A 27,497-nucleotide genomic window follows, 5' to 3' on the forward strand; every position below is an offset into this window, starting at 1 on the left:
TACTCTTTCTGAGAATAGTCTAAATTTGGAGGTACTATGGTGATGCCCTCTCTCATTCTACCTCTCTTATTTCACTCCGCTTTAAATCGAGTTCCCTCCCGCTGCATATTTCCTCTTGCTGCACCGCTTTTCCTCCACACAGTCTGGCATTATATCCTGAGCTCCTAGAAAACATACTGGTGTAAAGTTCAAGGAAGAGACTGAAAAACAGGTCATCCCCTGTACATTTTCCCTTATGTGGGAGCCATGTGAGGCTTGTTTTTACTGCTTTGCTCGTCCTTTGGTCACGTTAGGACATCTGTACTGTTTGACATCTTTAATTTGGTAAAAAACGGTCAGGTTATGTGGTCAAACCTTGAAAGAATGTTATAATTATCAAGGAATTAAAGTGGGAATGGCTGTGGCCGGGATGACCTTGGTTTGGACTGTCTACCGCACACATACAGATTGGGACATTGTCTCAGGGCTTGCATTAGGACACTGTCAGATGGGGGAAAAAAACAGATGTTTCTCATAGAGACTTGTGCTTGTGAGTGCATCTGTTTTTCATTCGAACACTGAGCTCCTTCTGCTCTTCTGATCATCTTCTTACTGGATGGGGGTGTGTGTTTGTGTGTGACATTTTGCATTCAAAATATTTGCACAAGAATCCACTCGTGTTGGTGCTTGTGTGTTTCCAAACAAATCAATGATTGATTGTGAGGTTTCTGTGTTTATTTATTTATTTTTTTTTACCTTAGCTTTATTTTATGACTCATATTTGATTGGAGGCAATATTGTTCATATTTAGGGTTAATGATTCGAACAAACCACTAGCCCTTAACTATGGTACGCAACTCTCTCCATATTTTTCTACATAGTCATATTACAATTTACTTACTTACTACTTTGTGTTGTAGCCAATAAAATGGATGATATATATATATATATATATAATTTCTATGCATGGCTGAATTCATTTAATATATATAAATTATTAAATGAATTCAGCCATGCATAGAAATTCTAATTTTATATAAAACCAGAAATATATTTTTGAACTAACTTTTTTTTTTTTCATTTAAAGCCACACTGTTGCTTTACAACAGCAACACTGATTTGTTGTTTGACATATACCTCTTCACATTGCATTACATCCAAGTACAAAGTGTCCTAGAGGAAGGAAAATGTCAATTCAAATATGTCAAAAAAAGTATGTATTGCAAAAGTAACGTTCATAGCTGTTTTACTGGCTGATTCCTCCCCACTTGAGGGGCCCCGTAAAGTCTTTAACTGTTGGTGGTATGCGGTCACATTGACAGAACATCAAAAACAGAAGTGAAACCTGTCATGTGTACTCAGGGCAGAGAGAGTAACAGTAAAGAGAGGCCGCTTCTTTGAAACTTATCAATGAACACTTTCTGTTTTACTCAACCCGTTGTATCGTTTTTCTATGCATCATTAGGTTTAAATTTTATGGTTAAGCACTTATAACATCTGAGGTGAAATCAATCTGTGACCTTCAAAGTATTAAATATTGTTTTTATAGTATGTATAGTAGTATATTAATAGTTAACATCAACTATGAATGAAATACTTTTACAGCATTTAGTAATCTTGGTTCATGTTCTTTACATATACGAAAACATGTTCACTTTAGTATTTTTGTAAATTAACATTAACCAGGGAAATGTATACCTTAAAGTGACTTTGGATAAATTCTTTTGTCAAATGCATAAATACAAACCAAGACAACTAAATGATTAAAAATAAATTCTGTGTAAAATTAAGCTTATTGCTAGTTATTAGTTAGTGATGTCGTATTCTAATGTATTTATTTAAAAAAGTGCATATTTATATACTATTTTTTTTATGTTATTTTTTTCTCTGTGCATTTATGAAAAACAGCAAAGAAATATATTATTGTTACCTGTTAGTTAATCATGCCTAAGGCATTAATTAATGTTGATGTATTTAAATGTAAAGTGCATATTTGTATACAATTTTATGCTAATATTTATGACCATTTTTCTTCATGCATCAATGCACTGAAAAACAGCAGAGAAAGTAAAATGTATGCATACCCTGCTTTCTGACCCAGATGATGAAATGATTGACTTATACACTTATTTCCTAAGTTTTCTGTAAGTTCCATGTTTGCACTTCTGTGTGCTTGAGGCCTGTTCAAATTATTCCCACACTTTCTCATATGCAAAAGAGGAAGTTAACCAGCTAAAGAAGGATGAAGGTAACTCAGTAAGTCTCACAGGAAGAGGATTCTATCTGCTTCTGGTGAATTGGTCTTTTCCAGTGAGGTATCAGTTACAATCTGTGACTCTAGATATGCCAGAGCATCAGTGGGTGATGTTCACTAGAACCCATGATGAGCAGCATTTTCACAGTTCAAAACTGTTACTATCACCGATTTACAGGCAAACCTCCCCCTGACACGTCCCATTCCCTCCCACCTCACACCACATGCTTCTAAGCAAAAAATTAGGCCACCGCTTGTGTTGCAATGCTTGATTGCCTGCAGAGAACAGTATTAGGTGGTGTCTTGTTATCTTCTTTCTCTTCCTGCACTGGCGGCTCTCGCTGAAGATGACAGTATTATCAGGGGGAACAGCAAAACCACAATATGCCATTGTAAACCTCACTTTCAACACCTTGTGGTCGAACTGGGTACGAAAATCTTCTGTCCGTCCTGAGTCAAGCTAACTTGAGCTGAATCAGCGAGGTTAAAGTTCACGAGAAGCAAGTAGGGCCAAAGTCGGGATGGCTTACTATTTCTGCCATTTCTTTATATGGCAAAAATAATAAGAATAGTAAGCTATTCCAAATTCGGGATGCTATTTTAAAAGCAGTAAGACTGTGGTACACACATGGTCAAACTTTTTAAAGAAAGCATTTGCTAAGAAAAAAATATATATATTTCAGCCAGTTATGCAAGAATGTATAAAATATTCTATACACAAATCAACATTTTACAACCTTCTAACACTAAAAGCCATATAAGGGTCATGAATATGAAATAAGAAATAAAGCCAAAACATTTAGTCAATTAAATGGTATTTATTTATTTTTCTTTTATGATGCTTTATGCTTTGCTTTGTCATTCTCTCATATTCACAAAAGCAAAAGTGTGCATTTATCCATTTTAGAAACACCCCTTGCATGTGAGTATAGGCTTTTTATCATCAATGATGATTCATTTATTGTAGCTCACTTCAACTCTCTTTTTAGAAAGTAAACATTTTGACTTTGTGCACTTTTCATTCATTATAACATGTCTGAAGCATTCATTCAGAAAACACAAATAAATTACATTCTACTCGTTTTCTAAGGAACAGTGAACTTGTTAACAAGATGACAGTGTGAACGTGGCCTTTGCAAACCTTACACTTATCTTTGGACGCCTGTCTAGACATGTTCTCTTTTTATACAGTACTGATAAGAGAAAAAATAAACCTCATTAAAACGGTGTTAATGCCATGGCTTTAAAATTGCGACAGTTCTTTAAGCTGTGCTGCTGATGAGGCAATCTACCAAACAATGGGATTCTTTGTTGAATGAACACAAGCCATTTAAATTCCACCTCTAAAACATGTAGATGGACAACATATGGAAGCTATTTTAGAGATAGCTAGAAGCAATATGAATGAGTGATGCAAGACATTTAAACAGTCTTGGACTACAAAATGACTCCCATTGAGTTTAACAGCCGCACATTGCCACAACAAACCGCATGAAATCTGGTCAAACGACAAACTTTCTCTAGAAGGTCTATCCCAGACAATTCTGGCATATGACAGAATTACCTACAGTCTAAAGTTAAACTTTTTATTTTCTATTTTTTTTTACTTTGTGTATTTTGAGATGAGGTAGCATACTTAGTGTATACACACCTGATATGGCTATGTTGAGTGTAATGTGCATTGACTTATTACTAATATTACATTTACTGAGCTCTGCTCTCTCCCATCTTTGTCCATTGTGCAATATTCATTTCATCTCATTAGTGGAATATATTCAAATATTAAAAGCACTCTAGATCAAAGTGTGAAAGATACACTAAAGGCCTGGTTCTAATATAGAAAGCTTAGATTATATGGGGCGGCTGCTTAGAAAGGAAGTGAACTTACTGAGCAATGCCATAATGATGTACATCTGTCTGGAGTTCACTAGGCCTTGGTGCACGAGCCTCATTCAATGGCCCCTAGGTGGCTGCATTTATAGGACATTCAAAATACAAGCAGCTCTGTCCATTTGAGTCACTGATAAGCAATTACTTCTTTGCTCATTTACCTAATGTGTTATGTATCCTGAATTATCATTGCATTCAGTCAATCAAAATTATTGCTTCTTAATTTTGAACCTATATTTTTTTTAGGTAGGTATATATCTATAATGTATATGATCATTTTCATTAAATACTGTTTTAAAGACCATTAGTGTGTTGGGAAGCCCTAAAAACCAAGTTGCACTTGAATGAGATTTTAAAAGTGGAAACTCATTTTGTCTCTTTAATATGAGCATGCGTACCAATTATGGATAATAAGTGCTGTTTAAACAGTTTAAGAAGACGAAGAGCGTATCACACTGAACGAGTATGAGAATTCTATTTTCACTTTGTTGCATTCTGAGGTCAGTGGTTGAAGGGAATGCAGGATTCCGCCCATATGTTGAATTCGCGGGAGACTCATAAATCATTCCCGAATCCTGAGAAGGAGGGGTAACCTCTGCACGTGTTGAGCCGGATGCGATTCTTTTGTTACGTAACCAGCGCCTATATCTTCCTCATATGCCTTTTAGTCACTCTAAAGTTCATATTTCGATCCCTTAAGTCGCGCGAGATCTGCTGTAAGGAGTGTCTGTTTGAGAACACTATGTCCTTGTATAGATATAGTACCCGCCAAAACTGACCACAGCGCAACGTGATCGCAGCATTCTTTCTCTTTTTTTGTAGACACTACTATCGCTATTGCAAACCCGGCATTTGTGAACACTAGCACACGTGTGTGCATTACAACCCACCCTCTTTTTCTTGGAATTGTACGGTTCATTGAGTGCACGACAGAGCGCTCCGCCAGGACCGGAGAGGTCCGGTCTATATTCCCTTCATTCCTCCGCGGCTATTCAGCGGCTTTTCCGTGAAGGATTTTATTGCATATAAAGCTACAGACATTAATTAGGCATAATCACTATGAGAGTTTTCATTCAACATTTGTCGAATAAGTTTTGGCGCGAGTTTTCTGACGCGGAGGAATTACGGCAGTAAATCGCCCTTTAAAATTAAATGGTTTCCATCCGTCGCCACACCCACTGCCAGCTTCTGTCCGCGTGGGCTCTGACATGCTGCACGGAGGATCTGCGGTTTTTCAACGTTTTTTAAAACAATTTTTTTAACATTTGTTTTAGATTGACCGCCGGTTTCCATCGATTTTATTCGCCATAGTGTTTGAAAAAAGGTAAGAGTGAGTTTTTTTTTGTGCTTTCGTGCGTGTGGTCTGTCTACCGGCTTTTCCTCCACATGAACCTCTCGCTTACTTTTGCAGCGCATTACTCATAAAGAAGTGTTGGAAAGTTTCCTTTATAAAGCTTTATGGATGACTTGTAGCTACTATTTTAAGAGTTTGATCATTCCTGCAGATATGAATATTGTTTTTTTTAAATACTTTTAAGCCGGTTTTTATCATAGCAGTACTCGGAAACTTGCTGTAGAAAAAAACACTGTAATTAATAACACAAGATGATAGAAAAGAAGCATTTGAAGATATTCACGCAAGTAATATCAATGACATTGGCAGACAAAATAGGTTTACGTCAATTGCAAATCCTTTGACAAACATGTTTTACCTCGTTTTTAGTTATAAGCGTTCATAAAGTCAAATGTATGATTTAACTTCTTTTTTTTAACGTGAGAAATTTGGAGTGGAACAAACCCTAGTGCGGGACTTTAACAGCTGTTCAGTGACATCACTGCACGGGCAGACTAGCCCCGCCCACCTGGGCGGAGCCACCATTGTAAACATGAATAAAAATGAGCGCGCGAGCCGGGAAACTTTACAATCGGCTGTGCATGAGAACAACACTTCGCAGGACCTTAGAAACAACCTGGGTTTACTTGATAGCTAAAAGCCGGGTGGACGTTCACTAGTGGATGCACGCTTTCTCTCATTTCAAAGGATTCATTTCTCGTGCGTTTCTCTGACAGGTTCCGCGAAGATGTTGCAGGCTTGTTCTCCATCGCACGACTGGCTCTGCGACTCCGAGCCGCTGCTGTTTGACGACGAGTTTTGCCTGAGTCTCATGAAGGACTTGCAGTCCATCCCCACGCCGCCTCAGTCCCCTCCGATGAAAGCCGGGCTCGCAAAGAGTTTATCAACGGTGGATCAGCTGGAGTTAGTATCTGAACTTTTAATAGACGACAGCGACTTTCTCCAACTGGACTGGAACTTTACCGGCAGCGCTTCAGCAGCGGATTCGGATCGGCTCTCGGACGACTGCCTGTGGCAAAGCGACAAACCGAGCGAGGATAAACTCTCCGCGGTGCTCTCCACGAGTCCCTTGCTCTCCGATATTGACACTGAGATTTTTGCCGAAATCGCCGGCTCTACGCTGGACTGCCACAGTGTGGCGCTCGCCTGTCAGGCTCTGGAGAGCGAGGACTTACCGCTGGACAGCCAGGAGCAGATCGAGTCCACGTCTGATTATGGCTCACTGTCCACTGGAGGAGAATCATCCACAAGCGATTCTGGTGAGTCTTTTGATTCATTTACCAAATTTATTTTGCTATGATGTAAGTTAGTGTCTTAAAACTGGATTTTAAGTTTGCTCTAAACTCGGTTTTAACTGTTGTTCCATTATGTTTGTGCTCAACAGAGGAGGAGATTGATGTTGTGACTGTCCGGCGGTCGAACACGCTGACGCGTGCGCAACACCAGCAGCAGTTGGAGGACAGTCGGCGTGAGCAGCAGCGTGCTCTGAAGCGCTGTCACTTTGAAATCCAACAACAGCACAACTACGCCGCCCCACGGCCCGCCTCTCCTCCGCCCCCGCCCTCCCCTCTCAAACGCCCCCGAGGGTCCGGAGACTCCCACCGCAGCGCTCAGAGTACGGGACGCTCTCGCAGTCTGGCCTCCCGACCGGGGGTGGACACTGAGGACGAGGAAGAGAGACGGAGGACTCACAACGTGATGGAGAGGCAAAGGCGCAACGAGTTAAAGAACTGCTTCCTTAGGCTACGGGACAACGTCCCTGAACTGTCCAAGAACGACAAGGCATCCAAGGTGGTGATTTTAAAGCGTGCTAAAGAAAGCATCAGAAATCTGGAAATGGACAACCAGAGACTAAAGCAGAAGAGAGAGAAACTTCGAGAACGACAAGAACAGCTGAAAGCCAGACTGGAGCAGCTCAAGAGGTTGTGAGGGTCTGGGACTAAACAATGCCAGTTTGGTCACTAGATAGTGGTCTGGTCTGGGACCCTGCTGGTTTGAGGACCATAACACTTGTGACTGACTGTAAAGACTTTGATGTCTCTGAGGAGATATTCCCCAGCCATTAAGTTCCGTTTGGAAACACGCATGGTCAATGCAAGAAACGTTCTCAGTGTTGTGACTTAACATTGTTCTAAAGTCATTTAGTACTTGAGTCTTAATATGAAACTGTTTTGTATACTGTATGTTGGATGAATAATCAGTTAAAAACGCATAGTTAGCCTTAAAAGAAACACCCTAGATGATCCTCACACATTCTACCTTTTTGTTCTTGGCATACACTTCTTGTTATATTTTGGGCTGGATCCAAAGGATGTTAAAAAATAAGGGGTTGAATGTAATTTGAGATGATTACGTTTTTATAGACTAAAGTTTGCATTTGTTGATGTTCAGACTGGAAAGATAAACTATATTGGATTTCTGTTCATGCATAGCTCGTATTGTTGAGGTCTGGAGTTATGCAGCGTATTCATATTTGAATCTCACTCTGTTTTGACTCCACATGTCTTTACTTTGTCAGTTATTGTATGTTCCCTCCCATTTCTATGTTTATCTACCTCTGCCAGGAAGAAGCCTGGTTATTGTATTGCCTTTATAACGGCAACTGTATAGATTTGTTTCTTCACTTCTTTTTTCCTTTTATGTAAATACCACATGTTAATTATGTATTATAAATTATTTAGGCCTTTTCTTCTTGGTTCATTTGCAGGTTTTTGAAAAAAAAAAAAAGTTCTGTTCATCTTCAACAGCACTTTGTTTTATAAAGTAATAAAGAATGAGCAAGATGACATGTTGTGTTTGGATCTTTTTATTGGAAGCATGCTGAAAATCACATCAGGACAACATCAACTTAAAGATTTCAAGGTGTGGTTTCTAGACAGGTGAAATTGTTGGCACACACAGAGTTGCACAAGACTAAAACCTTTAAAGAAAAGCGGGAATGTTTGAGTGATGGAATTCGGGTCAAGGTGAGGGGGTGGCAAGGTTGACATTTGTTTAAAGTCTAAAGGGCCTGATTGCAGCGGGTCAATAAAACACTGTAGAAGTTACCAAACTGAAACACTGAGCACAAACTCGCCCCATATGAATCCCATAAATGGACCTATATGCATAAGCCTGGTTTTATAGTGAACCGAATTATGAAGCATAAACCATATATTTTAATGTGACTGTTATAAACGGTTCTCCCTTCATTTTCCACCATATGCCTCGAAGGTGTTATGGTTATGAGGATCTGTTATTTCTCATTACATAACTTACAATTATCCGAATGAATATTTGAAAGGCAAATTCAGGCTAGTATTCAAAAACACTTGATGCCAGAAGCACTGTGGATAAATATTTGACTTACTGCCCTAGTTGGCTCTTGAAGAGAAGCAAAGTTTCATGATTCATCTAATGTTAAAGGAAATGTGTAAAAATATATATATATTTTTTTGTATTTGATAAATGGTGCTGTAAAAAGAAATAAGTATATATGTATATATAATAAAGATATTGCTGCTTTTATTCAGCAAACATTTTTTTTCAAAAGTGACAATGTGAAAGATTTTGATTTCATATAAATGCTGTTATTTTGAACTTTCTATTCATTCGGAAAAAATTAATCAGTTTCCACAAAAATATGAAGCAGCTCAACTGTTTTCAACATTGATAATAATAAGAAATGCTTCTTGAGCAGCAAATCAGCATATTAGAATGATTTCAGAAAATCCAGCTTTTCCATGAGAGGAAAAAAGTACATTTTAAAACATATTTAAATTAGAATAATACAACATTTGGGCTTTAAGTGACCTTTATCGTTTCCTTCAGAACACCAAGCAAGTTCTGGCTGAAGCACTGAAGATTTTGCAACAAGTCAGAATGGGTTTTAGACCTCAAATACTCAACTCCCTACAATCTTCATTGTCAAAACCCCATTGGTCATTTAAACATTTAAAAGAACCAACACCATGTTTGTCTCCTGACAATCTGCATTGTGAAGTCCCCATTCAGTCTTTAAACATGTAAATGTGCCGTCATCTAGACAACCGGCTCCTGAACCGTTCTGAAGCTGTAGACAGAGAGGTGCTAAAGCAACCAAAGCGAGACCATTATGAAAAAGACAAGATCTGGAAAAAGAAAGCGCTTCCAGTTAGTTTCATGTTTAAGTCTCTGTTCAATCATACAGCTCTTTGTTTCAATAAAAAATGTTTTTTTTTTTTTTTTTTTTTATCTTTGTCAGCCATTAAATTTCACACATTTAATGTTGTGAATGTTACGATCAAAAGTTGCAACATCTGTAGGAGGGTTAAACACACGTCAGTGCATGTTCAGCTTGTGTCCTGAGGCTGTTCAGTTGGAAGCAGGAAAACGTCCTGACAGATTCCAGAGCATTCCAAAAGACCATCTTTACACCAAAGCCCTCCAAAACACAGGGAATCACCTCAGGTCTGATTGTAAAGAGATAAAGTTCCATCAAGAACTTTTATCATCCATGGAAACTTTCCATTCCACCAAAGTTTTTTTTCTGTTGGAAAAAAGATTCTTTAGATTATGAAAATGTTCTTTGTAACAAGAAAAATGGTTCTTTTTAGAATGTTTTCAATGAAAGATTCTTTGGGGAACCAAACATGTTTTTCCTTGGCATCACTGTGAAAACCCCATTATTTTTAAGAGTGTGTTTGCTGAAAAACACAGAATGAAACTTTTTCAACAAGTCTGTAAGATACACATCTGTCACCGCATGACAATCTTGCCATTTTCTGCTTTGTGTGAAAGTGTTTTTTATCAGCGCTTGGGCTTTAGCCTGTTGGTCTGATGTGGATTGACACGGTTGTGTTTGCTTTCATCACACTAAAGTGTCTCTGGCCATATGTTCCCTCACAGGAAGGTGACAAGAGACAGGAGCCATGTTTGCGCTGGGACGTTTCACTGCCTTCCTACTGTCATTAAAACATGAAAGCTGATTTTCAAGCTGAAACAGCCTCTTTAAAGAATACTGACCATAAAGGTCACAAACGCATTCATTCATTACAATAGTTCATGCCAAAGAGATCAGCATCCTCCAAAAACTTACTTTTAAGTATTAAAATGCAACCATTGTGTCATATAAAAGGACCCAGAAATGATGAACTTGTATTACTTAAGGGCTAAAACATGATTTATGACAGCATTTCACATGCACAACTGACAAGTAGATATTTCAGCGATGCACCTTCAGAATTATATAAGTGATTGACACACAAATTAGGTTTTGAGAAATAAATGACTGCCGGCTGTTTGCAGAAAAAAAAGCTTTTCGAGAAGTAGTAGTCACTGAGGGTCACGCTCCAGGGCTCGGCACAAAAATGCCAAATAGCCAGTGAAATCCACACGCTATGCTGACACGCGAGGAGTGGTAGACAAGGACAGGTGTGAGATCTGTTTGAGGCTGGGATACACCCTCTAGGCTGTGTGGAAGGGGAACGTCCTGGATGCATGTGTGGAGCTGGGAAAGTATTTTGAGGACAGTTTGAGATCAATGCATATGTGTGTTTTGCACATGATTTATGAAGACACACCACACGCACTAACCACAGGGCAAAAGTTATAGTCAGTTCCAAAGCAACATTTTCCCAGCATTAGAAAACAGCACAACTGCACTTGTGTCTCTAAGAGGCTATTTGCAACAAACCCCAATAAGTTAAGCCCTGGGAAAAAAGGCAACGGTTTACTTATGTTTGGAATACACTACACAACCTTTGCAATCTGCAGTTTGGAAAAGTCAGTGCAAAGTTGACCAAAAAGTTAGAGCCAGTCCAAAGATTTTGGGCAGTTGGACTTGACCGATTTCACAAAACAAATCACAGTTTATGTCAGTAGTTTTTTGACATTTACAAAGCGGCAAGTGTATGACGCCCAATGTTTAAAAATCTCTTCAGATTTTAAAAGTCATGTAGTGCAGTGTTTCCCAACCACGTTCCTGGAGGCCCCCCCAACACTGCATGTTTTCTATGTTACCTTAATCAAACACACCTGATTCAGATCATCAACTCATTAGTAGAGACTCGAAGATCTGAATTGGGTGTCTCAGACAAAGGAGGGATACAAAATGTGCAGTGTTGGGGGGCCTCCAGGAATGTGGTTGGGAACCACTGATGTAGTGTATTCCAGCTTTTAAAGGGATAGTTAAGCTAAAAATCAAAATGAAGGCATCATATACTTACCCTTAAGGTTTTTTTTTTTTTTTTTTTTTTTACTGTTTGGCTTTCTTCTACAATAAAGGTCAATGGTATCCAAAACAGTAATTTACCATATTGACTTTCATTGAAACAAGAAATATGTCAAGAATATGTATAAAATATCTTATGCAGAAGAAATACAGGTTTGGTATATCATGACTTCTTTTAACTTAAGGACTGCTGGGCAATATTACATACATGAATGCAATATGAAATCAAAATTGACCTATTAATGCAGATTATTGAGCATGATTCATCAGTTGCATGTTGTCTATGCAATCTTATCAAAAAGTAATCAACTTTCCCAACCTCTCCCTTTCAACTGCTTGCCATAAACAAACAGCTTTTCACAATCCAATTCAAACCTGTCTCATTCATCATCCTTTTACATTTACATTTATGCATTTAGCAGATGCTTTTATATAAAGCAACTTACAGTGCATTCAGGCTAACATTTTTTACCCAACATTTGTTCCCTGGGAATCGAACCCACAACCTTTTACACTGCTAACGCAATGCTTTACCACTGAGCCACAGGAAACCGTTTCATGTTGACCTCAGTGGCCATGAAACATTACTCTTTCTTGATCATCTCATATACTTTGTCATTTAACTCAGTATTAATATTACCAACACAACAACCATCCTCTTTAATTTACAGGTTTTAGCTTTAGAATAACATAAAAGAAGTGCAAAATAACTTGCCACGTGGCTAATATTTCACTTTCATCAATTCAACTGATAAACTATATCATCATGCTGTCACACAACTGACTTTATGTCTTTCAAGAACTGATGTCATAATTGCCATGTAAGCAGTTATATAGAAGTTGCAGATATGGATAATTCACTGAATGTTATCCTGATCTAGCATGAAGTCAAAGTAACACAACCTCAGCTTCAATATCACAGCCTAGAACACTTTATCTTATCAACTCAGAATCAACTGAACCGCATTGTCACAACGATTAATGGTTTTAAAGAACTTACAGAAAATTCCCTGCAATTTTAAAACAAAGTGGCTTTATCTTAATCCCAAGATAAGTACATAATGACTCAATAGGTTTCAGATCCATGTCCCTCTTTGCTTTGTTTTGGGATTATTGATCAAATAAAAAAAAATATATTCTGACATTTACTCCTGTATTTCTTTAAAATTTGGTACGGAATGATATACAGAACTAACTAGCCTGAATATCTAGACTAGTTAATCATTAAGGTATTAAAACAGCTTTACATTTACATTTATTCATCTAGCAGACGCTTTTATCCAAAGCGACTTACAGTTGGGAAATATATCAAGCGATTCATCTTAAAGAGGCAAATAGACACAGGACGTGCTCGTCATACCAAGTTTCAAGCATTGTTCAAATAAGTACAAACTAGACAAAGAAAGAAAATGAAAGAAAAGAGAAAAATATATATTTTTTTTAGGATGAAGTCAGATAGTGATGAAAGAGGTGAGCTTTCAGGTGTCGCTTGAAAAATGTCAGGGAATCAGCATTTCGGATAGGGTTTGGAAGATCATTCCACCAGCCAGGAACGATAAACGCAAATGTTTTGGAAAGTGATGTTCTGCCTCTTTGTGATGGTACTACAAGGCGTCGCTCACTTGCGGATCTCAGACTTCTGGAGGAGATGTAGATACGTAGTAGTGAGTGGAAGTAGGCGGGTGCTGAGCCTGTGGCTGTTCTATATGCAAGCATCAGTGTCTTGAACATGATGCGAGCCATAACCGGCAGCCAGTGCAAGGAGATAAAGAGAGGTGTAACATGGGCTCTTTTGGGCTCCTTGAAGACCAGTCATGTCGCTACATTCTAAATCATTTGTAAAGGTTTGACTGTGCATGATGGAAGTCCAGCCAGAAGAGCACTGGAGTAGTCCAGCCTAGAAATGACAAGGGCCTGGACAAGAAGTTGTGCAGCATGCTCCGTTAGGAAGGGCCTGATATTTTGGATGTTGTGCAATGCAAACCCTTAAGATCTAGCAGTTTTTTAAATGTGGTCTTTGAAAGTCAGCTGGTCATCATCAAAGATTACACCAAGATTTCTGACCGAACTTGATGGGGTAATTGTTGATGAACATAACTGGACGGTGAAGTCATGCTGTAGATTTGGAGTGTCCAGGAAGACAAGAAGCTCAGTCTTTGCCAGGTTGAGGTGTAGGTAATGTTCTTTCATCCATGCCGAGTGTATGAATGTTAAAGTTGCCAAAGACTAATTGGACTGCTATCCTCCAGGAATGAGGACAGCAGACCATCCAGCTTCCACCTCAGCTGACAGACAACAACCAAATACACAGCCACCCGACACTTCAGAGAAAACAGCTTTGGCCGCCTTGTTAAATTAGCACACCCAAATCGCTCAATTCGAAACTAAAGTTTGCACTTAAGTGCAGAAACAGAGCAATATAAATAACAAAAGCTGTTTCTTAGCCGACAGCTATTACTCTAATTACAAATAAAGTGCAATCAAAAATACAAATTACAATAAAAAATAGCAGTAGAAATAGCCAGAGAATAAAAAAAAACCTTCTTAGCAGCAAGTAACAATTTAATCAACAGATGCAAGAACAAAGTATTAAGTAAACACTCATACGCCTGCTCTGCTGACTGATCACTTCTCCCTTAACAAGAGATGGTAATGTTTATGGTGAAGTAAAATTTATTTGTGACTTTCTTTACAATCAAACTAGCAACACACACTACACGTTGATAACCTGCCTTTAAATGCCATGGACCTATTGGTTGAAGATTTCTAATCCCAGAGAGATGAGCATACGGGTGAACAGAGGTTTTAGGGTCACCCCCTAATGAAGCCTAATCCCCCAAAGGTTAAAGGTCACAGTGTATCCATTTTCCAGGGTATAAGAAGGTTCTTTCTTTTGTGGATGTTAAACCTCCTTTTCTTCATGCCCTCAGAGCATAATGAGAGTTCAGTCACAGTGAGAGAAGCGCCGGGGTAATTAAGCGTAGAAGCAAGGGTGTCTTTAAACAATAATGGAATTTATGTGGATTATTTCAAGTATGTCAAATTGTGTCGGAAAGATTATTCCACATAAAAGCTTTTAAACAGACAAAGGAATGATAAAAGCTTGTGTTGACACGTTAGCTGCTTTGCACAATATATTTCTTTTTATTTTCTGAGGGCGCCAAAAAGCCGCTCAACCGGTTGGGTCACACGGGTATCAGTCTCACGTGCACGCAAAGAAACACACTTTTTGAGAAACTGCTCCATGTTTCAGAGTGAACAGGGAGTGAAGTGGCATTCAAGAAAAGGATGAATAGTAAATCACAGGACCTTCCTAAAATCTTCCAAGAACTTCCATTGTTTGAGGGAGCTGCCGGGCCCCTCTCCCTTCAGCATGAGGCCTTTCCTCGGGCCGTTTCCGTCGCCATGGGGGGGCTTCACCCCTGAACTCCTGTAGGTGTGCATGTCTGTCATCTCAGGAACGTCCTGCAGCACATGTACATACACATGAAGAGAGGTTAGGGCACACATAAAACCTTGTTTTAAACATAAATCTCAAATAAAAAAAGGTAGTTAAGTTTATGCTTAAAACGTAAAAATAGCTATATATATATAAATAATAAAGGTTGTCTGGTCCTATGCCATCTATAATATAATGGTTTCAGAAAAAGTGGTAGATCCTTCACTAAGTTTAGTTACCCACAGGTTTAAATAGTTCATTGAGGATTTATTGGCTAAATTACTGTGCAACAGCATTCTTTCCCTTCATTTCTCTGAGAGAAACAGATCTGTGCTTAAAACAGGCTAATGAGCACAACGAGAGCTGAATGTGGACATGATAAGACTGTAAACCTGTGAGATTTGTTTTATATTTCAGAATCAGGAATTTAAAAAGAGGAAGCAACCAAGAAATGTACAGCAAAGAGAAGAAAAGAGAAGTAACGAGAAGGTGTGACATGGGGAAATGCTAATTTGTAGCTGTAGTGATGTGTTTTGATGTAGCAGAAACAAGTACAACATAGAAAATAATGCAAAGCATCATGTGTGTTTGTGTGTGTGCAAGAGTTGCACATGATTTTAGAGTTTTGCATCATTCTGTTGACACAAACACACCCAGTATATTTGTTCAAAGGTTAGTCATTCTTTAATAGAGGCAAATTCCACTTCTGTACAGTGTGCGACCTGGTCAAAGGCAACTGAGGTGAGATTATATGATCATAATGTAAGCATGGTTTAAAGACATGATTTCTCTCCAAATCATTTCCAGTCCTCTCTCAAAAAAGTAGTAAAAAGACCAAAAAAAAAGACTACACAGAGTGTAGTATTTGTAATATTATTAAAAAAATAATATTTAATTTAATTTAATTTAATTTAATTTAATTTAATTTAATTTAATTTAATTTAATTTAATTTAATTTAATTTAATTTGACTGATATTTTGGTTCTTTTGTCATGTTGGAAACAGAAAGTGTTTTTCTTTCTTTCTTTCTTTCTTTCTTTCTTTCTTTCTTTCTTTCTTTCTTTCTTTAGAATCTTTCTTTGAAATTAACTAAATTTATTTGTAGTCCATGGGCAATATATAAGCAATATTTTTGAAATTAAAACTAAAACATCATTTAATATAGTCCATGGGCAGGAAGTAAATACAATTCCAAGCAAGTTGCAGGTGGGTAATTAAAGCATAAAACATCACAAATAAATAAATATTAAAAATAAGATTACTAAGTAGTAGTAATACAACTTCCAAGCTTTTTGAAGAAGGGATATTGCGCTTATGCAGTGTGTGGAATGTTAATGAATAAGACTGACTTCTTCATATAGTTGCTCCATCTGAGTGTGTGTTCTCTGGCCGTCTCTGCTTAGCTAATATCATATAGTTGCTCCATCTGAGTGTGTGTTCTCTGGCCGTCTCTGCTTAGCTAATAGCTCATGACAGCTTGAGGTCTCGCCCTGTCAGCTCTACCTGCAGGGGTCTGGCCCAACGCCTCTTCAGGGTAATTGTTCTGCCCTTCCAACCCCCCTCTCAGGCTTTAATCCCTTCCCCCAAGAATGCTACCGAGGGTCAAGGTGTGTGAGGGGGGAGAAAGAGGAAGAGAGAGAGAGTGTGAGAGAATGCAGGAACAGTTGCTCTTCCAAACTAATTATAAGTGCATGTCAGCGCTGTCAATGTAAGCTCTGTTCTGCACAGCAGCTCAGGGACATATCTACACTTCATCAAGACACAAGCTGAACAACTGTGAGAATGAACTGTTATGTTATGTACAGTGTTGGGGGTAATGCATTACAAGTAACGCAAGTTACGTAATCAGATTACTTTTTTCAAGTAACTAGTAAAGTAACGCATTACTTTTTAATTTACAAGAAAATATTTGAGTTTCTTTTTCAAAAAAGTAATGCCAGTTACGTTGTATTCCCATTTTTTGACTGACAAGCCTCCTGTTCCCATATTGGGAGAAATCGGAAGTATGGAGGCATTGTGTGCGCTGTGTGAACATGATGTTACTGTAGTTCTAGACTAAATGTGAATGTGCATTAATTCATCCCACTCACAAAAAAACAAAAAACAAAACAGATTTAGTATTCATCAAAATTAATCAAAACAGTGAAATGCAAACTCAGAATATGACGCAAACCTGCAATAACTAAATATATTAAATAACACAAATGTATCTATTCCCATTTTATTAACAGTGTCTTTTCCTGCTGACCTTTAATGATCCAGTTCAACCATACTAATAATCAAAAATGACTTTAGATAAACTAACAATTGTGCTTCATTGAGTGTTGAACCTTCTTCTCCTGTGTTCTACTGTACAGACGTGAGTTTACTCTTCCTTCAGCCTGAGGTTTATTCATTACACTTTTTGGTGTGAAAGGGCTTTTACATTTGCTATAAATAGAACTCTCTTATATTAAAAACAATCAAGCCCTGCTCATATTTAAAAAGTAACGTGAAAGTAACGCAAAAGTAATGTAACACATTACTTTCCATAAAAAGTAACTAAGTAACGTATTTAGTTACTTTTTTAGGGAGTAACGCAATATTGTAAGGCATTACTTTTAAAAGTAACTTTCCCCAACACTGGTTATGTATTGTATAGCTGAGATTCAAAACCTCTTTTGCCAGCACAAAGCTGATATATACTCACTATATATGTCCAGCTGTTTTCAATACTCTCTATCATCACAAAATTAGTTATAATGATTAGATTATAAGATTTCAATAAAAAAATTTTTTATATGTATTATGCCAATTTAATATTTTCAGCATAATGTAAGACAATGCCAAAGCATAAATAAAAATAACCTAAATAAATAGAAGTGCAGTAATTTTTCTCTGATGAGAAGTGGTCTCTAAGTTGTTCTTGGTGTCTTCATTGCAGTGTACTTATTGCGATTTCTTATTAAGTGAAACTAAAAGAGCCCAACCAAATATCTAAATTCTGGTCACTAGATATCAGGTTTCCCTTTAAATATTAGTATAATATTAATATTAATAAATATATAGAATAAAATAAAAAATATTCATATGTAATAAAAAAAAGAATCCATAAATAGAATAAAAATATATAACAAAATATAAAATCTACATAATTAAATTGAATAATTAAATGTAATAAAATATCTAAAAAAAAGACTAAATTATTCAAACAAATTCAAAACATTAATTAAAAGATTAAATTACTGAATTAAAAATTATTAATATGTATGAAAAATAAATAAAAGAATAAAATAAAAGTTTAAATCAAGAAAGTCAGAACTACACTATTATTTCTCTTTCTTTGTTTGGAAAAAACAAAGGTTGTATCAAACAACTTAGAAAGCACACCGAGTTGAAGTCAGAGAGTTCCCCAGTGCTGTTTTTGTTGGTCAGCTCGTGCACTTGTTAATCATTGGCTAGAACGGAGACGTTCTGTGAGGCTTTTCCTAGAAACTCGCCTCTCTCCAGTTAAGCTGAAGAGAATTTGTGGATGTATGTGTGCATGTGGACACTGAGTGGCTGAAAACAGGGGGCAGAGAAAACCCCTTCATTCCAACCAGCCAGATGAGAGAGTGTGATCCCAGACACGTGGACCTCAGCCCAGGAAAATTCATAGAAGTACAGAGACATACTGTACATGAAGACACACATGGAAAATAACAACTACCGAGGGATCACGGAGGCCAAACCAAAGTCTGAACATGTGTTTTACTGTGGGCTATAACAACCTGAATGTGAATAAACCTGGTGTGCTTTAAAGAAATAATTCATCTTTAAGTGAAAATTGTCATACTTTACTTACCCTCAAGCTGTATGACTATTTCTTCTGCAGGACACAAAAACAGACGTTTAGCAGAATCTCAGAGGTTCTCCATACTGTGAAACTGGATGGTGAGCAGGAGCTGTCACTGTCAGGAGCTCAAAAACAGAAAACACAATAAATGCACCAATAAATGCATGCTTTGCATTTTCTATTTAGCTGTAACTATGCATTCCCATACCTCTCATTAGGAAAACTCCTTGGCTATATAATTGAGTCCTTATGTGAAATTTTTAATTACCTCAAGGAAAAACTGCTTACACAAGACACTCTACCCTTGTTTTTGGTGTAATTTCAGCGTTCTCCAGCATGTGTGGTCTGTGATTAACCAACAAGCCTAAAGATGGAAGCCTTGAGAAAAGCTCTGAGAAATCTTGGTGACCAAAAAAGGCAGCTTGGATGAAAAAGTAACATCTCCTAAACATTCTATCATAGCGGATTTACTTTGCGATCATAAAGTTATGGTTCCGAAGTACATAAACCATTTACATCAGTCACGCCGTTGCAATACACATAGACAGTTTTACGCAAAACTCACATAATTAATGTGCTGCAATAGTAACACATAATAGTAAAGAGCAATTTCTTTAACGTTCGCCAGAGCAAAACTCAGTCATGATGCCAGGCCGTTGCCATGCAGTTGCTAAGGAGTTCTTAGATACTTTTAGTGCATGGTTACACTGTATGGCACTACATTTCCCTCCCTTTGGCGCAAGTCTGTTGTATTTTTTGGGCTGTTTTATTGCCAAATTTGATTAATTAGGATTTGCTCAAACCAGCAAACTTAAGCATGACTAATATAATAATACTGACACTTGTCTTGCATGAGTGAAGTAGACAGATTAAGACAGAAAACACATTTACACCCCTGTAAAAAGGTTCACTTCCAGTCTATCAGAAATGAGTGCTAATTTTGACCTGGGCCTCTCATGGGTGGGTGTTTTTGAGCCGAAAACTTCCATTTCTGTCATGTATGTCAGATGATGAGTCTTGTTTTTGCTAGGGGGCTTCCCCTTTTATGAGTGTTGGTGTCTAACAGCTCATCTCTACCTTTTGCATGATCCAACTGATACAGTAAGTGATCTGAATCTCTTGTGCAGTTCTGCAGAAGCACAAGAATCATGAGACACCACATCATGATCATGAGCTTATTGAAAGTCTCAGAAGTTCACAGATCATTCATCTTCAGACCAGCTTTACTGGTGGCGGTTGATATTTTTAGTTGGATGTTCTTGTCATGCACAGTCAGACTTGGTTAGATGATTGAACTGATGGTACATCAGAACACACTCAAACATGCATGGGAACACAAACTCTTTAAACCCTTCTGGTAAAAGGGTGGATTACTCACAATCATCTGATTTCAACAAATCAGTCGAAAGGAGTATAAAACAGTGTGTGCCTTTCTCATAAAATACCCTTTAACCCATCTTTGTGTCAAGACATCCGCAGATTAAACCAGACAGTTCACACTTGACACTTCGGTCTATTTAAATGCAGCAACATTTTATTTCTGCTGAAACATCAGCTTGCATATAAGATGCAACTTTATGGATTGGCAAAAGGTTGTCAACACATTAAATGGACAAAATGTAAAGCACAAACATTTCAGCTTAATTGTGAAGAAACATTAAACGTTTAAAATGAAGATGAAAAATATAGCCGCTGTAAGATGAAGATAAAATACAGCAGGTTACAATTATGATAATAAACATAAATTTGGATGCTTTTGTACACTAAAAACACATATTTTGCTTGTCTGTCTTTCGAAAATAATACTTGGTTTCTTAATTTATTATCAAATGCAATAACATTCAGACTTAAATGTCTAAACACTTTTTTGGGGGCGCTGCATTTAACAGGAAAGAAAATGGCTCTTTTAGTCATAATAGCTCATTTTCCTGAACAAACACGATCAGCTTTGTCCTGTTTTCAGCCCACATTTTAAGACTATTCAGATCTGATTTTGACCCTAAGCCAGCTGTTAATGAACGTCATTTCACTATTTTTGTACATGATTCAAGCATCCTAGAGGTTTCCTTAAATTACTGCTGTGCCAAATTATTATGCTATGCTGAAAATGACCACGATGAGTCACATTTTAACAGTAATTTTCATGGCTTCTCAGAAATATTGAACTTTCTTTCTTTTTTTTTTATGTTCATGCATCAAATCAGTATATACTACAGGAATCTGTGCTTTTATTTACACTTAGTGTAAAGAGAATTTAGAATCATTATCATCAAATGTATTCATCATTAACATTTCATCACCTCTGCATAACAACAGTTGGAAAATAAGTCAAAGAAGATATATTTATATACATTTAAGTACAGGAAGTGCATGTACTTGAACGGCAGAAAAGGAGATGAACCTTATGTGTGTGTGTGTGTATATATATATATATATATATATATATATATATATATATGAGGTTCATTCAGGTACATGCACTTCCTGTTGACATCTTCATAGTGATTTCTGTTGAAACAGAACAAAAGCAAATTATATGATGTAACTATGGCTCTTGGGGCCCTACAAACCCTGATTTTTAATATCAGGGTGGAAATCATGCAAATGAGAACAATGTGAGAGAAACACTGGTAAGCAACAGGAAACGTTCCTTTTTAATGTTAAACCCAGATGGGGAGCTTCCCCCTGAGTTTCCTGTGAGTAGAGTGCTAGCGCAAGTGTTGCAACAGAAAGTACAGGGGTGAATACCTACATATGACATTCATGTGAAATTTCCCTAAATAGCTCCATTGTGTAGGCTGCACTGACTACTTGATAAGCTTTAAATATTTTAATGTGAAAAACCACAACTTTTTATCTCTCCAAGAAGAATTCAAGCCGCATTTGACAAGAACATGCATATTAGTCGGACCAATCAAGAGCACTATGTACTGTGCATACATTGTAAATGCCATATCATTTTTAAAAACAACAGGAAATGTAGTTTGCATTGCTAATGCCTCACAGTTTACTGTTATTAAAAGTGCTACAGTTTTGCATGACACAATGTCAAACGGTCTCCAGATAAATGGCTAAAAGTTTTGGTTTGTGTATGGCCTCCGGTTCCATTACCTCTATGCATGATGTGTGTTTCCAATGCGCATGCCTCTCAATAGGAGGATTTCCCCTTGTTGTTCAAAGCTGCACTCATGACTCACTCTGTTTCACTCGCTCTCATTCTTATTCCATCCCTCTCTTTCTCTCTCTCCAACGGAGGGGGCTTTTCAATGTTTTGCCTGTGGAGAAAAAAATAAAGGGGGAGTTTTAAGACTGATATGAGTAAACTGCAAAGGTGCAAAGTCTCACTGCAGGCAGGTGGTTAGACACACTTCAGTGGTCTCAAATTTTTCAAACTTCAGTGGTCTCAATTGTTTCATCCCCCTACGCATCTTACTGCAAAGTTAGGTGACGTTTGAATCATGGGAACCATTAACTTCAAGATGAATTAAAGTTATGGGAATTAGGGCTGAAATGTGCTTAATTGTCATGACACTTGTAAAGTAAAGCTTACGATTTCTTTATAATTTTTTATCGCACAAGATTCACCTGTATACGTTTCATTCCGGTGGGAAACAGACATTTTCAGAATAACCGCCAGCATGTATTTCTCAACTTCTTCAGCTTGTTCTTACAGCTGCAGAGATCAGAAGAACATGATAAGCTCCTCAACACAGAGGAATGTGACAAGATACACAGAAATTTGCCTACAGGGGATTATTTCGTGGAAATGTATTCAAATTAAGATGATGGCATTGCAAAATAAAGACGTTGGGGAGCAGATTGTAGGTTTTTGACTCAAGTTTGTTTACAGCTGCAGTACGGCTTATTTAATAGCTTTAGGTCTTTTTTAGTGAAAGAAAAAAGTATTATTGAGAGAAATTATGCATATCGGAAAACTCTTGATTACTTATTTTGTATTTCTGATTTAAAGGGTTTCACAAAAGTAAAATCAACATCTTTCCAAGTATGAATGGGGTACACATCACTGAATTAAAGGGACCAAGAAGTCCTTCTAAATACTGGGACAAAGTTCAGTAGAACATGATTACAGTACTCTGCAAAGCTTGGTTTACATTCCCTGGTGATTGATATGCATGTGTGCGTATGGGTGTTTGTTTGGTGGATGACGTATCACTATGATTTCAAGGCCAGATGACTTTCTTTGAAGAGGACAAACGAGAGTTCGAATGAGTGCATGTGTGTGAGGTGAACTGGATTGATCAGGTCATTGTATGAAGGCCAACTTGATAAAAATGTAGGAATACAAAGATAGTCGTAAGTCTTGGCTCTGCATGATATGCACTCTGTTCCATTCCAGGGAATTCCTTCTGAGAAGTTGGATTTCTCTGTATTCACCATGTGGCACACAGACAGAACCCTCTCATAGAGGTTAGTCAGAACGAATCCTCATGTGACACGAGCACATTCTCTCTGGATATGCGTTTTAATTTGGTCCGATAAAATTCTCTTGATTTTCAGATAGTTTCTCGAATGCTCAAGCGTGTTGCAGGAAATTTGGTTTTCAGGTAATAGAAAAACACTCATTTGTCTAAATTCATGCACTGCATTTCTCTTACCCCACTGGCAAATAGTTTTTTAATGTAATATTACACTTCATAATTTGCCAATGGGAAAAGAAAAATCTTACGCTGCTTTGATTCTCATGTTAATTTGCCTTGTTTGTCTTGTTTTCCACTAAATAGTCTAATACCATTAGTATTTAGATTATGTTAGTGGAAAACAAGACAAAAGTATCGATTAAAAATCATTTTCAATGTGGAAATTTAAACGTCATTTCATAAAGATTCAGAATGTCTGATGACACAGCACATGTTCATTCAATTTCATTTTCAATTTGAATATTCAAAAAATGTGTTCTCGTTTCTTCTGGCTTTGTATTCCCAGTTTGAAAAAATCAATTAAAATCATATTATTTTAAACAAATCATAAGCAAATGCTGTTTGTAATTTTAGAAAATGTAGTTTTGTCAAACTTCCCCTGCTTTTAAAAGTAAAATTGTCTTGCAATTGCTTTCTTGAGAGCCACAGTGATACCCCTGTATACAATTCATTGTACTTCTGTAATATGATGTTTTTCTGAGTAAAATAAAATATTTAATGGGAAAAAGAAACTTATTGGATCATACAAAGCAGGTTTTTTTCTCACCAGACCAAGACTTTTCTAAAACATAAAATAGTTATTGGCTATTGGTTAACAATAGGTGACGTCAACGAAAGAGCAGAGTCAATTCAGAGGCAGAGTGAGATTATGACAAAACAATAATTTGGAATAATGTTCGCCAATGAATCATTCAAAGTAAGACCAGAAACGTGTAGCAAATAGTCAAGGGTCAATTTTGATTTTATGTCGACTTCGAACCAGTCAGAGTTGAATGTGTGTGCTGTGTGTTTCTGGCACGTGTGTGAACTGTCAGAGGGAACATGTGTGTGGGAGATTTGTGGGAAAATGTCCTGTGACAGCAGCATGAAATGGGGTGAGTGACAGTGGACAGCTGAGGGACGTGAAACGAGACAAAAGGACAGTATATATGTGCCGGAGTACGTGAGCTTGTAAGAGGAGAGAGTGTGTGTGTGTTCTAGCATCTGTGTATCTGTCTGTGTCTGCAGTGGGGCAAACCGTTTCACATTCCTCAGACGCAGTTGTGTTTTGCGTGATTTATAGTTCGTCTGAATCGGTGGCGAGTAAAAGGCATAATTACAGAACGTTCTGTAAAGGCTTTTTACATATGGAAATGCAAATGGTCACGTCTGCGGATGAAAACAGATCATTCACTTAATGACCGGCTGCAAAAGACATTTTATTTACAGAACATCAAACTGAACTTTATACTATAAACCAGTTAGCCCACATGAACCCATTTGAGCCCATGAGCTTGCTGTGCAAGGTTTGGCTAAACCACTTATTATGCAAATCATTCTTAAAAGGATAGTTCACAAAAAAGAAACTCACTTCCATGTCGCCTTATTCTATAGAATGTCCAGGCTGCAATTTTCCATTCATGGAACGTAAATAGGGACAGAAATTGTATAAAAAAAAAGGTATATAACATCATACAAGTTTGGAAAGATTAGATTCAAGCTCCATCACAGACTCGAAACGAACGATTCGTCTTATCTGAGTCTAGATGTAATCAGTGTGTTCCTGAATCAGGGTTTATAAACAGTTTACAAATTATCACCCCACTGCCAGCTGAGATACGTCAGGAATCTGAAGTTCGCTGAACCCTCTTTGTGCAGTAATGAGGATCCATTAGCACGTAACTCGACACTGGTCCTAGATCAGAGGCAGCAGATGCTGATGTCTTTACACGGCTATTAGCAGGAGGCGTAATCTGCACTCTCAACATTAAATGAAATTAAGACGAGCTTAAAACTGGACAACTTGCAGACAGAGAAAGTTTCTTAAACACAACAACATATGTTGTGCTTTACATGTTGGTCCCCAACCGGCTTCATAACTAGCTATCCAGTATGACTTCCTTTGGCCAACCAGTCTGTCATCTCACAGACAATGCTGGTTGACCAACTTCACCAACTGGTGAACAGCATGGCTATCATAGTCACCCAGCTAGACCAGCACCAATCCAGCATGGGCCAGTTTTGAAATTTCTGCAAACTTCTGTAGAGCAGTGCTAAAATATAATCTCAGTGTTATCTACTTACACATTTTAATTTTATTTTGAAAATAACAACAGATACCATACGAACGTTATGTAAAATTTTAAGAAAACCCAAAATGCAGCACGACAAGCCTAGCAAAAGAATCTGACCATGATGGTAGATGTGGTCGAGGGTAAATTTAAAACAAATAAATTAAATAAAAAATAATAATATTTGTTTAAATACATATTAAATAATATTGCTAAATAATATTTAATCAACATTTAAGTAATATTTATTCAGTAGTGGACTGTAGCAATAGCAAATAGGTTTATGTAAAAAAAAAAAATAATAATTAAGACAACAAAAAAGGAGAAAAGGAGGTTCCGTTGGTGCCTTCAAAGATTTATTTCAACCTGATATGACCAGTATTTGTTGACGTAACCAAATTTAGCCACATTGATTTAAATATATTCAATTATATACTGGACTTGAATTAAAACTCATTTTCAAGTTACCTGATTAAACAGTTTTATAGCATATTAGAGTAACAATAAAACACCTGCAGTAAACTTTTTGTCATTAAACAACTTGCAGGAACCCTAACTATAAACCACTTGGTAACCAATCACTCTCACTACCACTCCTAAATTTAAATACATACAAGAGAAATCAGTTGATCTCTTTCCACTGATTTTATCATTTTCTATAACTGTAAAAAGAAAAAGAAAAAAATCCCCATCTCAGCACAGGAGTGCATTTGCCACTTTCTAAGTTTTGACCTCCCCCAGTTGGAGAAGTGTATACTGGAGCATGTCTCTCAGGTCTGGGGTCAGGAGGTGAGGAACTCCTTAAAGAACCAACCAAAGAGCAAAGACAAGGAGCCTCCTTCTTTACAAGACCAAAGGAAAGGAGACGAGAGCCAGACGGATGCCCTATCTGAGGTCTGAACTCCTTTATAAAGAATAAATGCAGCCTTTATCTAGTGTACCTAAAAGACAATTCGTCTTTCTGAACAAAGAGTTCACCTTGATACAGTACCCAGATCGCATGAATCAAAAGCCTTCAAGCTGATGCCATCTTTTCTTATCTTTTAACCCCTCTGAATTGGGTGTTTAGTGACATCTAAAGCTAAATGTTGTTTGCTGCCCAATGTTTTCCTCTCTGTTAAAATGAGCACAAATGTGGTTTTGTTTGAGCTCTTATAAATCATAAACACATTTGAGATAGGCTATTGAAAATTGTTTGATTGCTTAAAAGTATGTGCAGGAACAGTGCTGAAATACCAACCAGTTGAATTTGGTCAGAGCTGCAGTCTAGTCATCTCACGGTTGGGTGGATGAATCATCAGAACCGCAAAGAAAGTTCTGCAAGTGGTTCATTCTTAGAATCCTCCAGCGTTTCACTTCAGAGAATCTGCATTGAGGTCAGACAACATTTCAACAATAAAAAGACGAATCAAATGATATTATGTCAACAATACATTGGTGAAACGTACATTCATATATCAGGGTTATAAAAAAAACACATTTTGCATAAAGAAATGTAAAAACCATTTTTTTTCTATGGTTACAACAAGTGGTGCAGGTTAACTGTCAGAAAAAATATGAAAAAATATTTCTTGACAAGTTTCAGAAGAAGGTAATCCCTATTAAGGTTGCTTTGCAGTTCCTATTGTGCTGTATGTAAGATTTTTACTCTACTAAAGCATAAAAATACCATAATATGTTTGCAGATATTTAAGAAACATGCTAAGTTAACATACTTGTTCATCCAAAAAACAATGCTACAGTCAGTTATTCTCCATTGAAAATGTACGTCCCGGGCCGGAATGTCAATCTTTGTTTTGGTTTGTGAAACCCGCCCACTGCCAGTTTACCCAATTGTATTTCAGCAATCCGTGTTGCCAGTTGGCGGA

General features: G+C 37.3%; 1 protein-coding gene and 1 long non-coding RNA gene across 6 annotated transcripts in view; one reads left to right on the plus strand and one right to left on the minus strand.

The window, feature by feature from the left end:
- Positions 1 to 4,795: 4,795 nt before the first annotated feature.
- Positions 4,796 to 8,263, plus strand: LOC109091660 (transcriptional regulator Myc-2-like). Of its 2 annotated transcripts, XM_019105442.2 has the most exons (3): positions 4,796 to 5,447; positions 6,194 to 6,736; positions 6,862 to 8,263. In XM_019105442.2, exons 2-3 carry the CDS (start codon positions 6,205 to 6,207, stop codon positions 7,404 to 7,406), a joined length of 1,077 nt encoding a protein of 358 aa, XP_018960987.1. In that variant the 5' UTR covers positions 4,796 to 5,447; positions 6,194 to 6,204; the 3' UTR covers positions 7,407 to 8,263. The 2 variants fall into 2 exon arrangements, with proteins under 2 accessions (XP_018960987.1, XP_018960986.1); XM_019105441.2 differs by lacking the exon at positions 4,796 to 5,447 and having other exon boundaries at positions 5,581 to 6,736.
- A 6,713-nt stretch (positions 8,264 to 14,976) lies between these two features.
- The window catches only part of LOC109091664, a 39,791-nt gene continuing 27,270 nt past the window's right edge, over positions 14,977 to 27,497 (minus strand). For 3 of the 4 annotated variants that reach the window (XR_006155046.1, XR_006155045.1, XR_006155047.1), the window contains 4 exons: positions 26,870 to 26,995; positions 22,506 to 22,593; positions 18,930 to 22,195; positions 14,977 to 15,132 (listed from right to left, as the gene is read on the minus strand). This is a non-coding gene — a long non-coding RNA (uncharacterized LOC109091664). The remainder of the gene's footprint in view (positions 15,133 to 18,929; positions 22,196 to 22,505; positions 22,594 to 26,869; positions 26,996 to 27,497) is intronic. The other variant, XR_006155048.1, reaches the window with a different exon arrangement.

Source organism: Cyprinus carpio, chromosome B6 (assembly GCF_018340385.1).
Source record: "Cyprinus carpio isolate SPL01 chromosome B6, ASM1834038v1, whole genome shotgun sequence".
Lineage (NCBI taxonomy): Eukaryota > Metazoa > Chordata > Actinopteri > Cypriniformes > Cyprinidae > Cyprinus > Cyprinus carpio.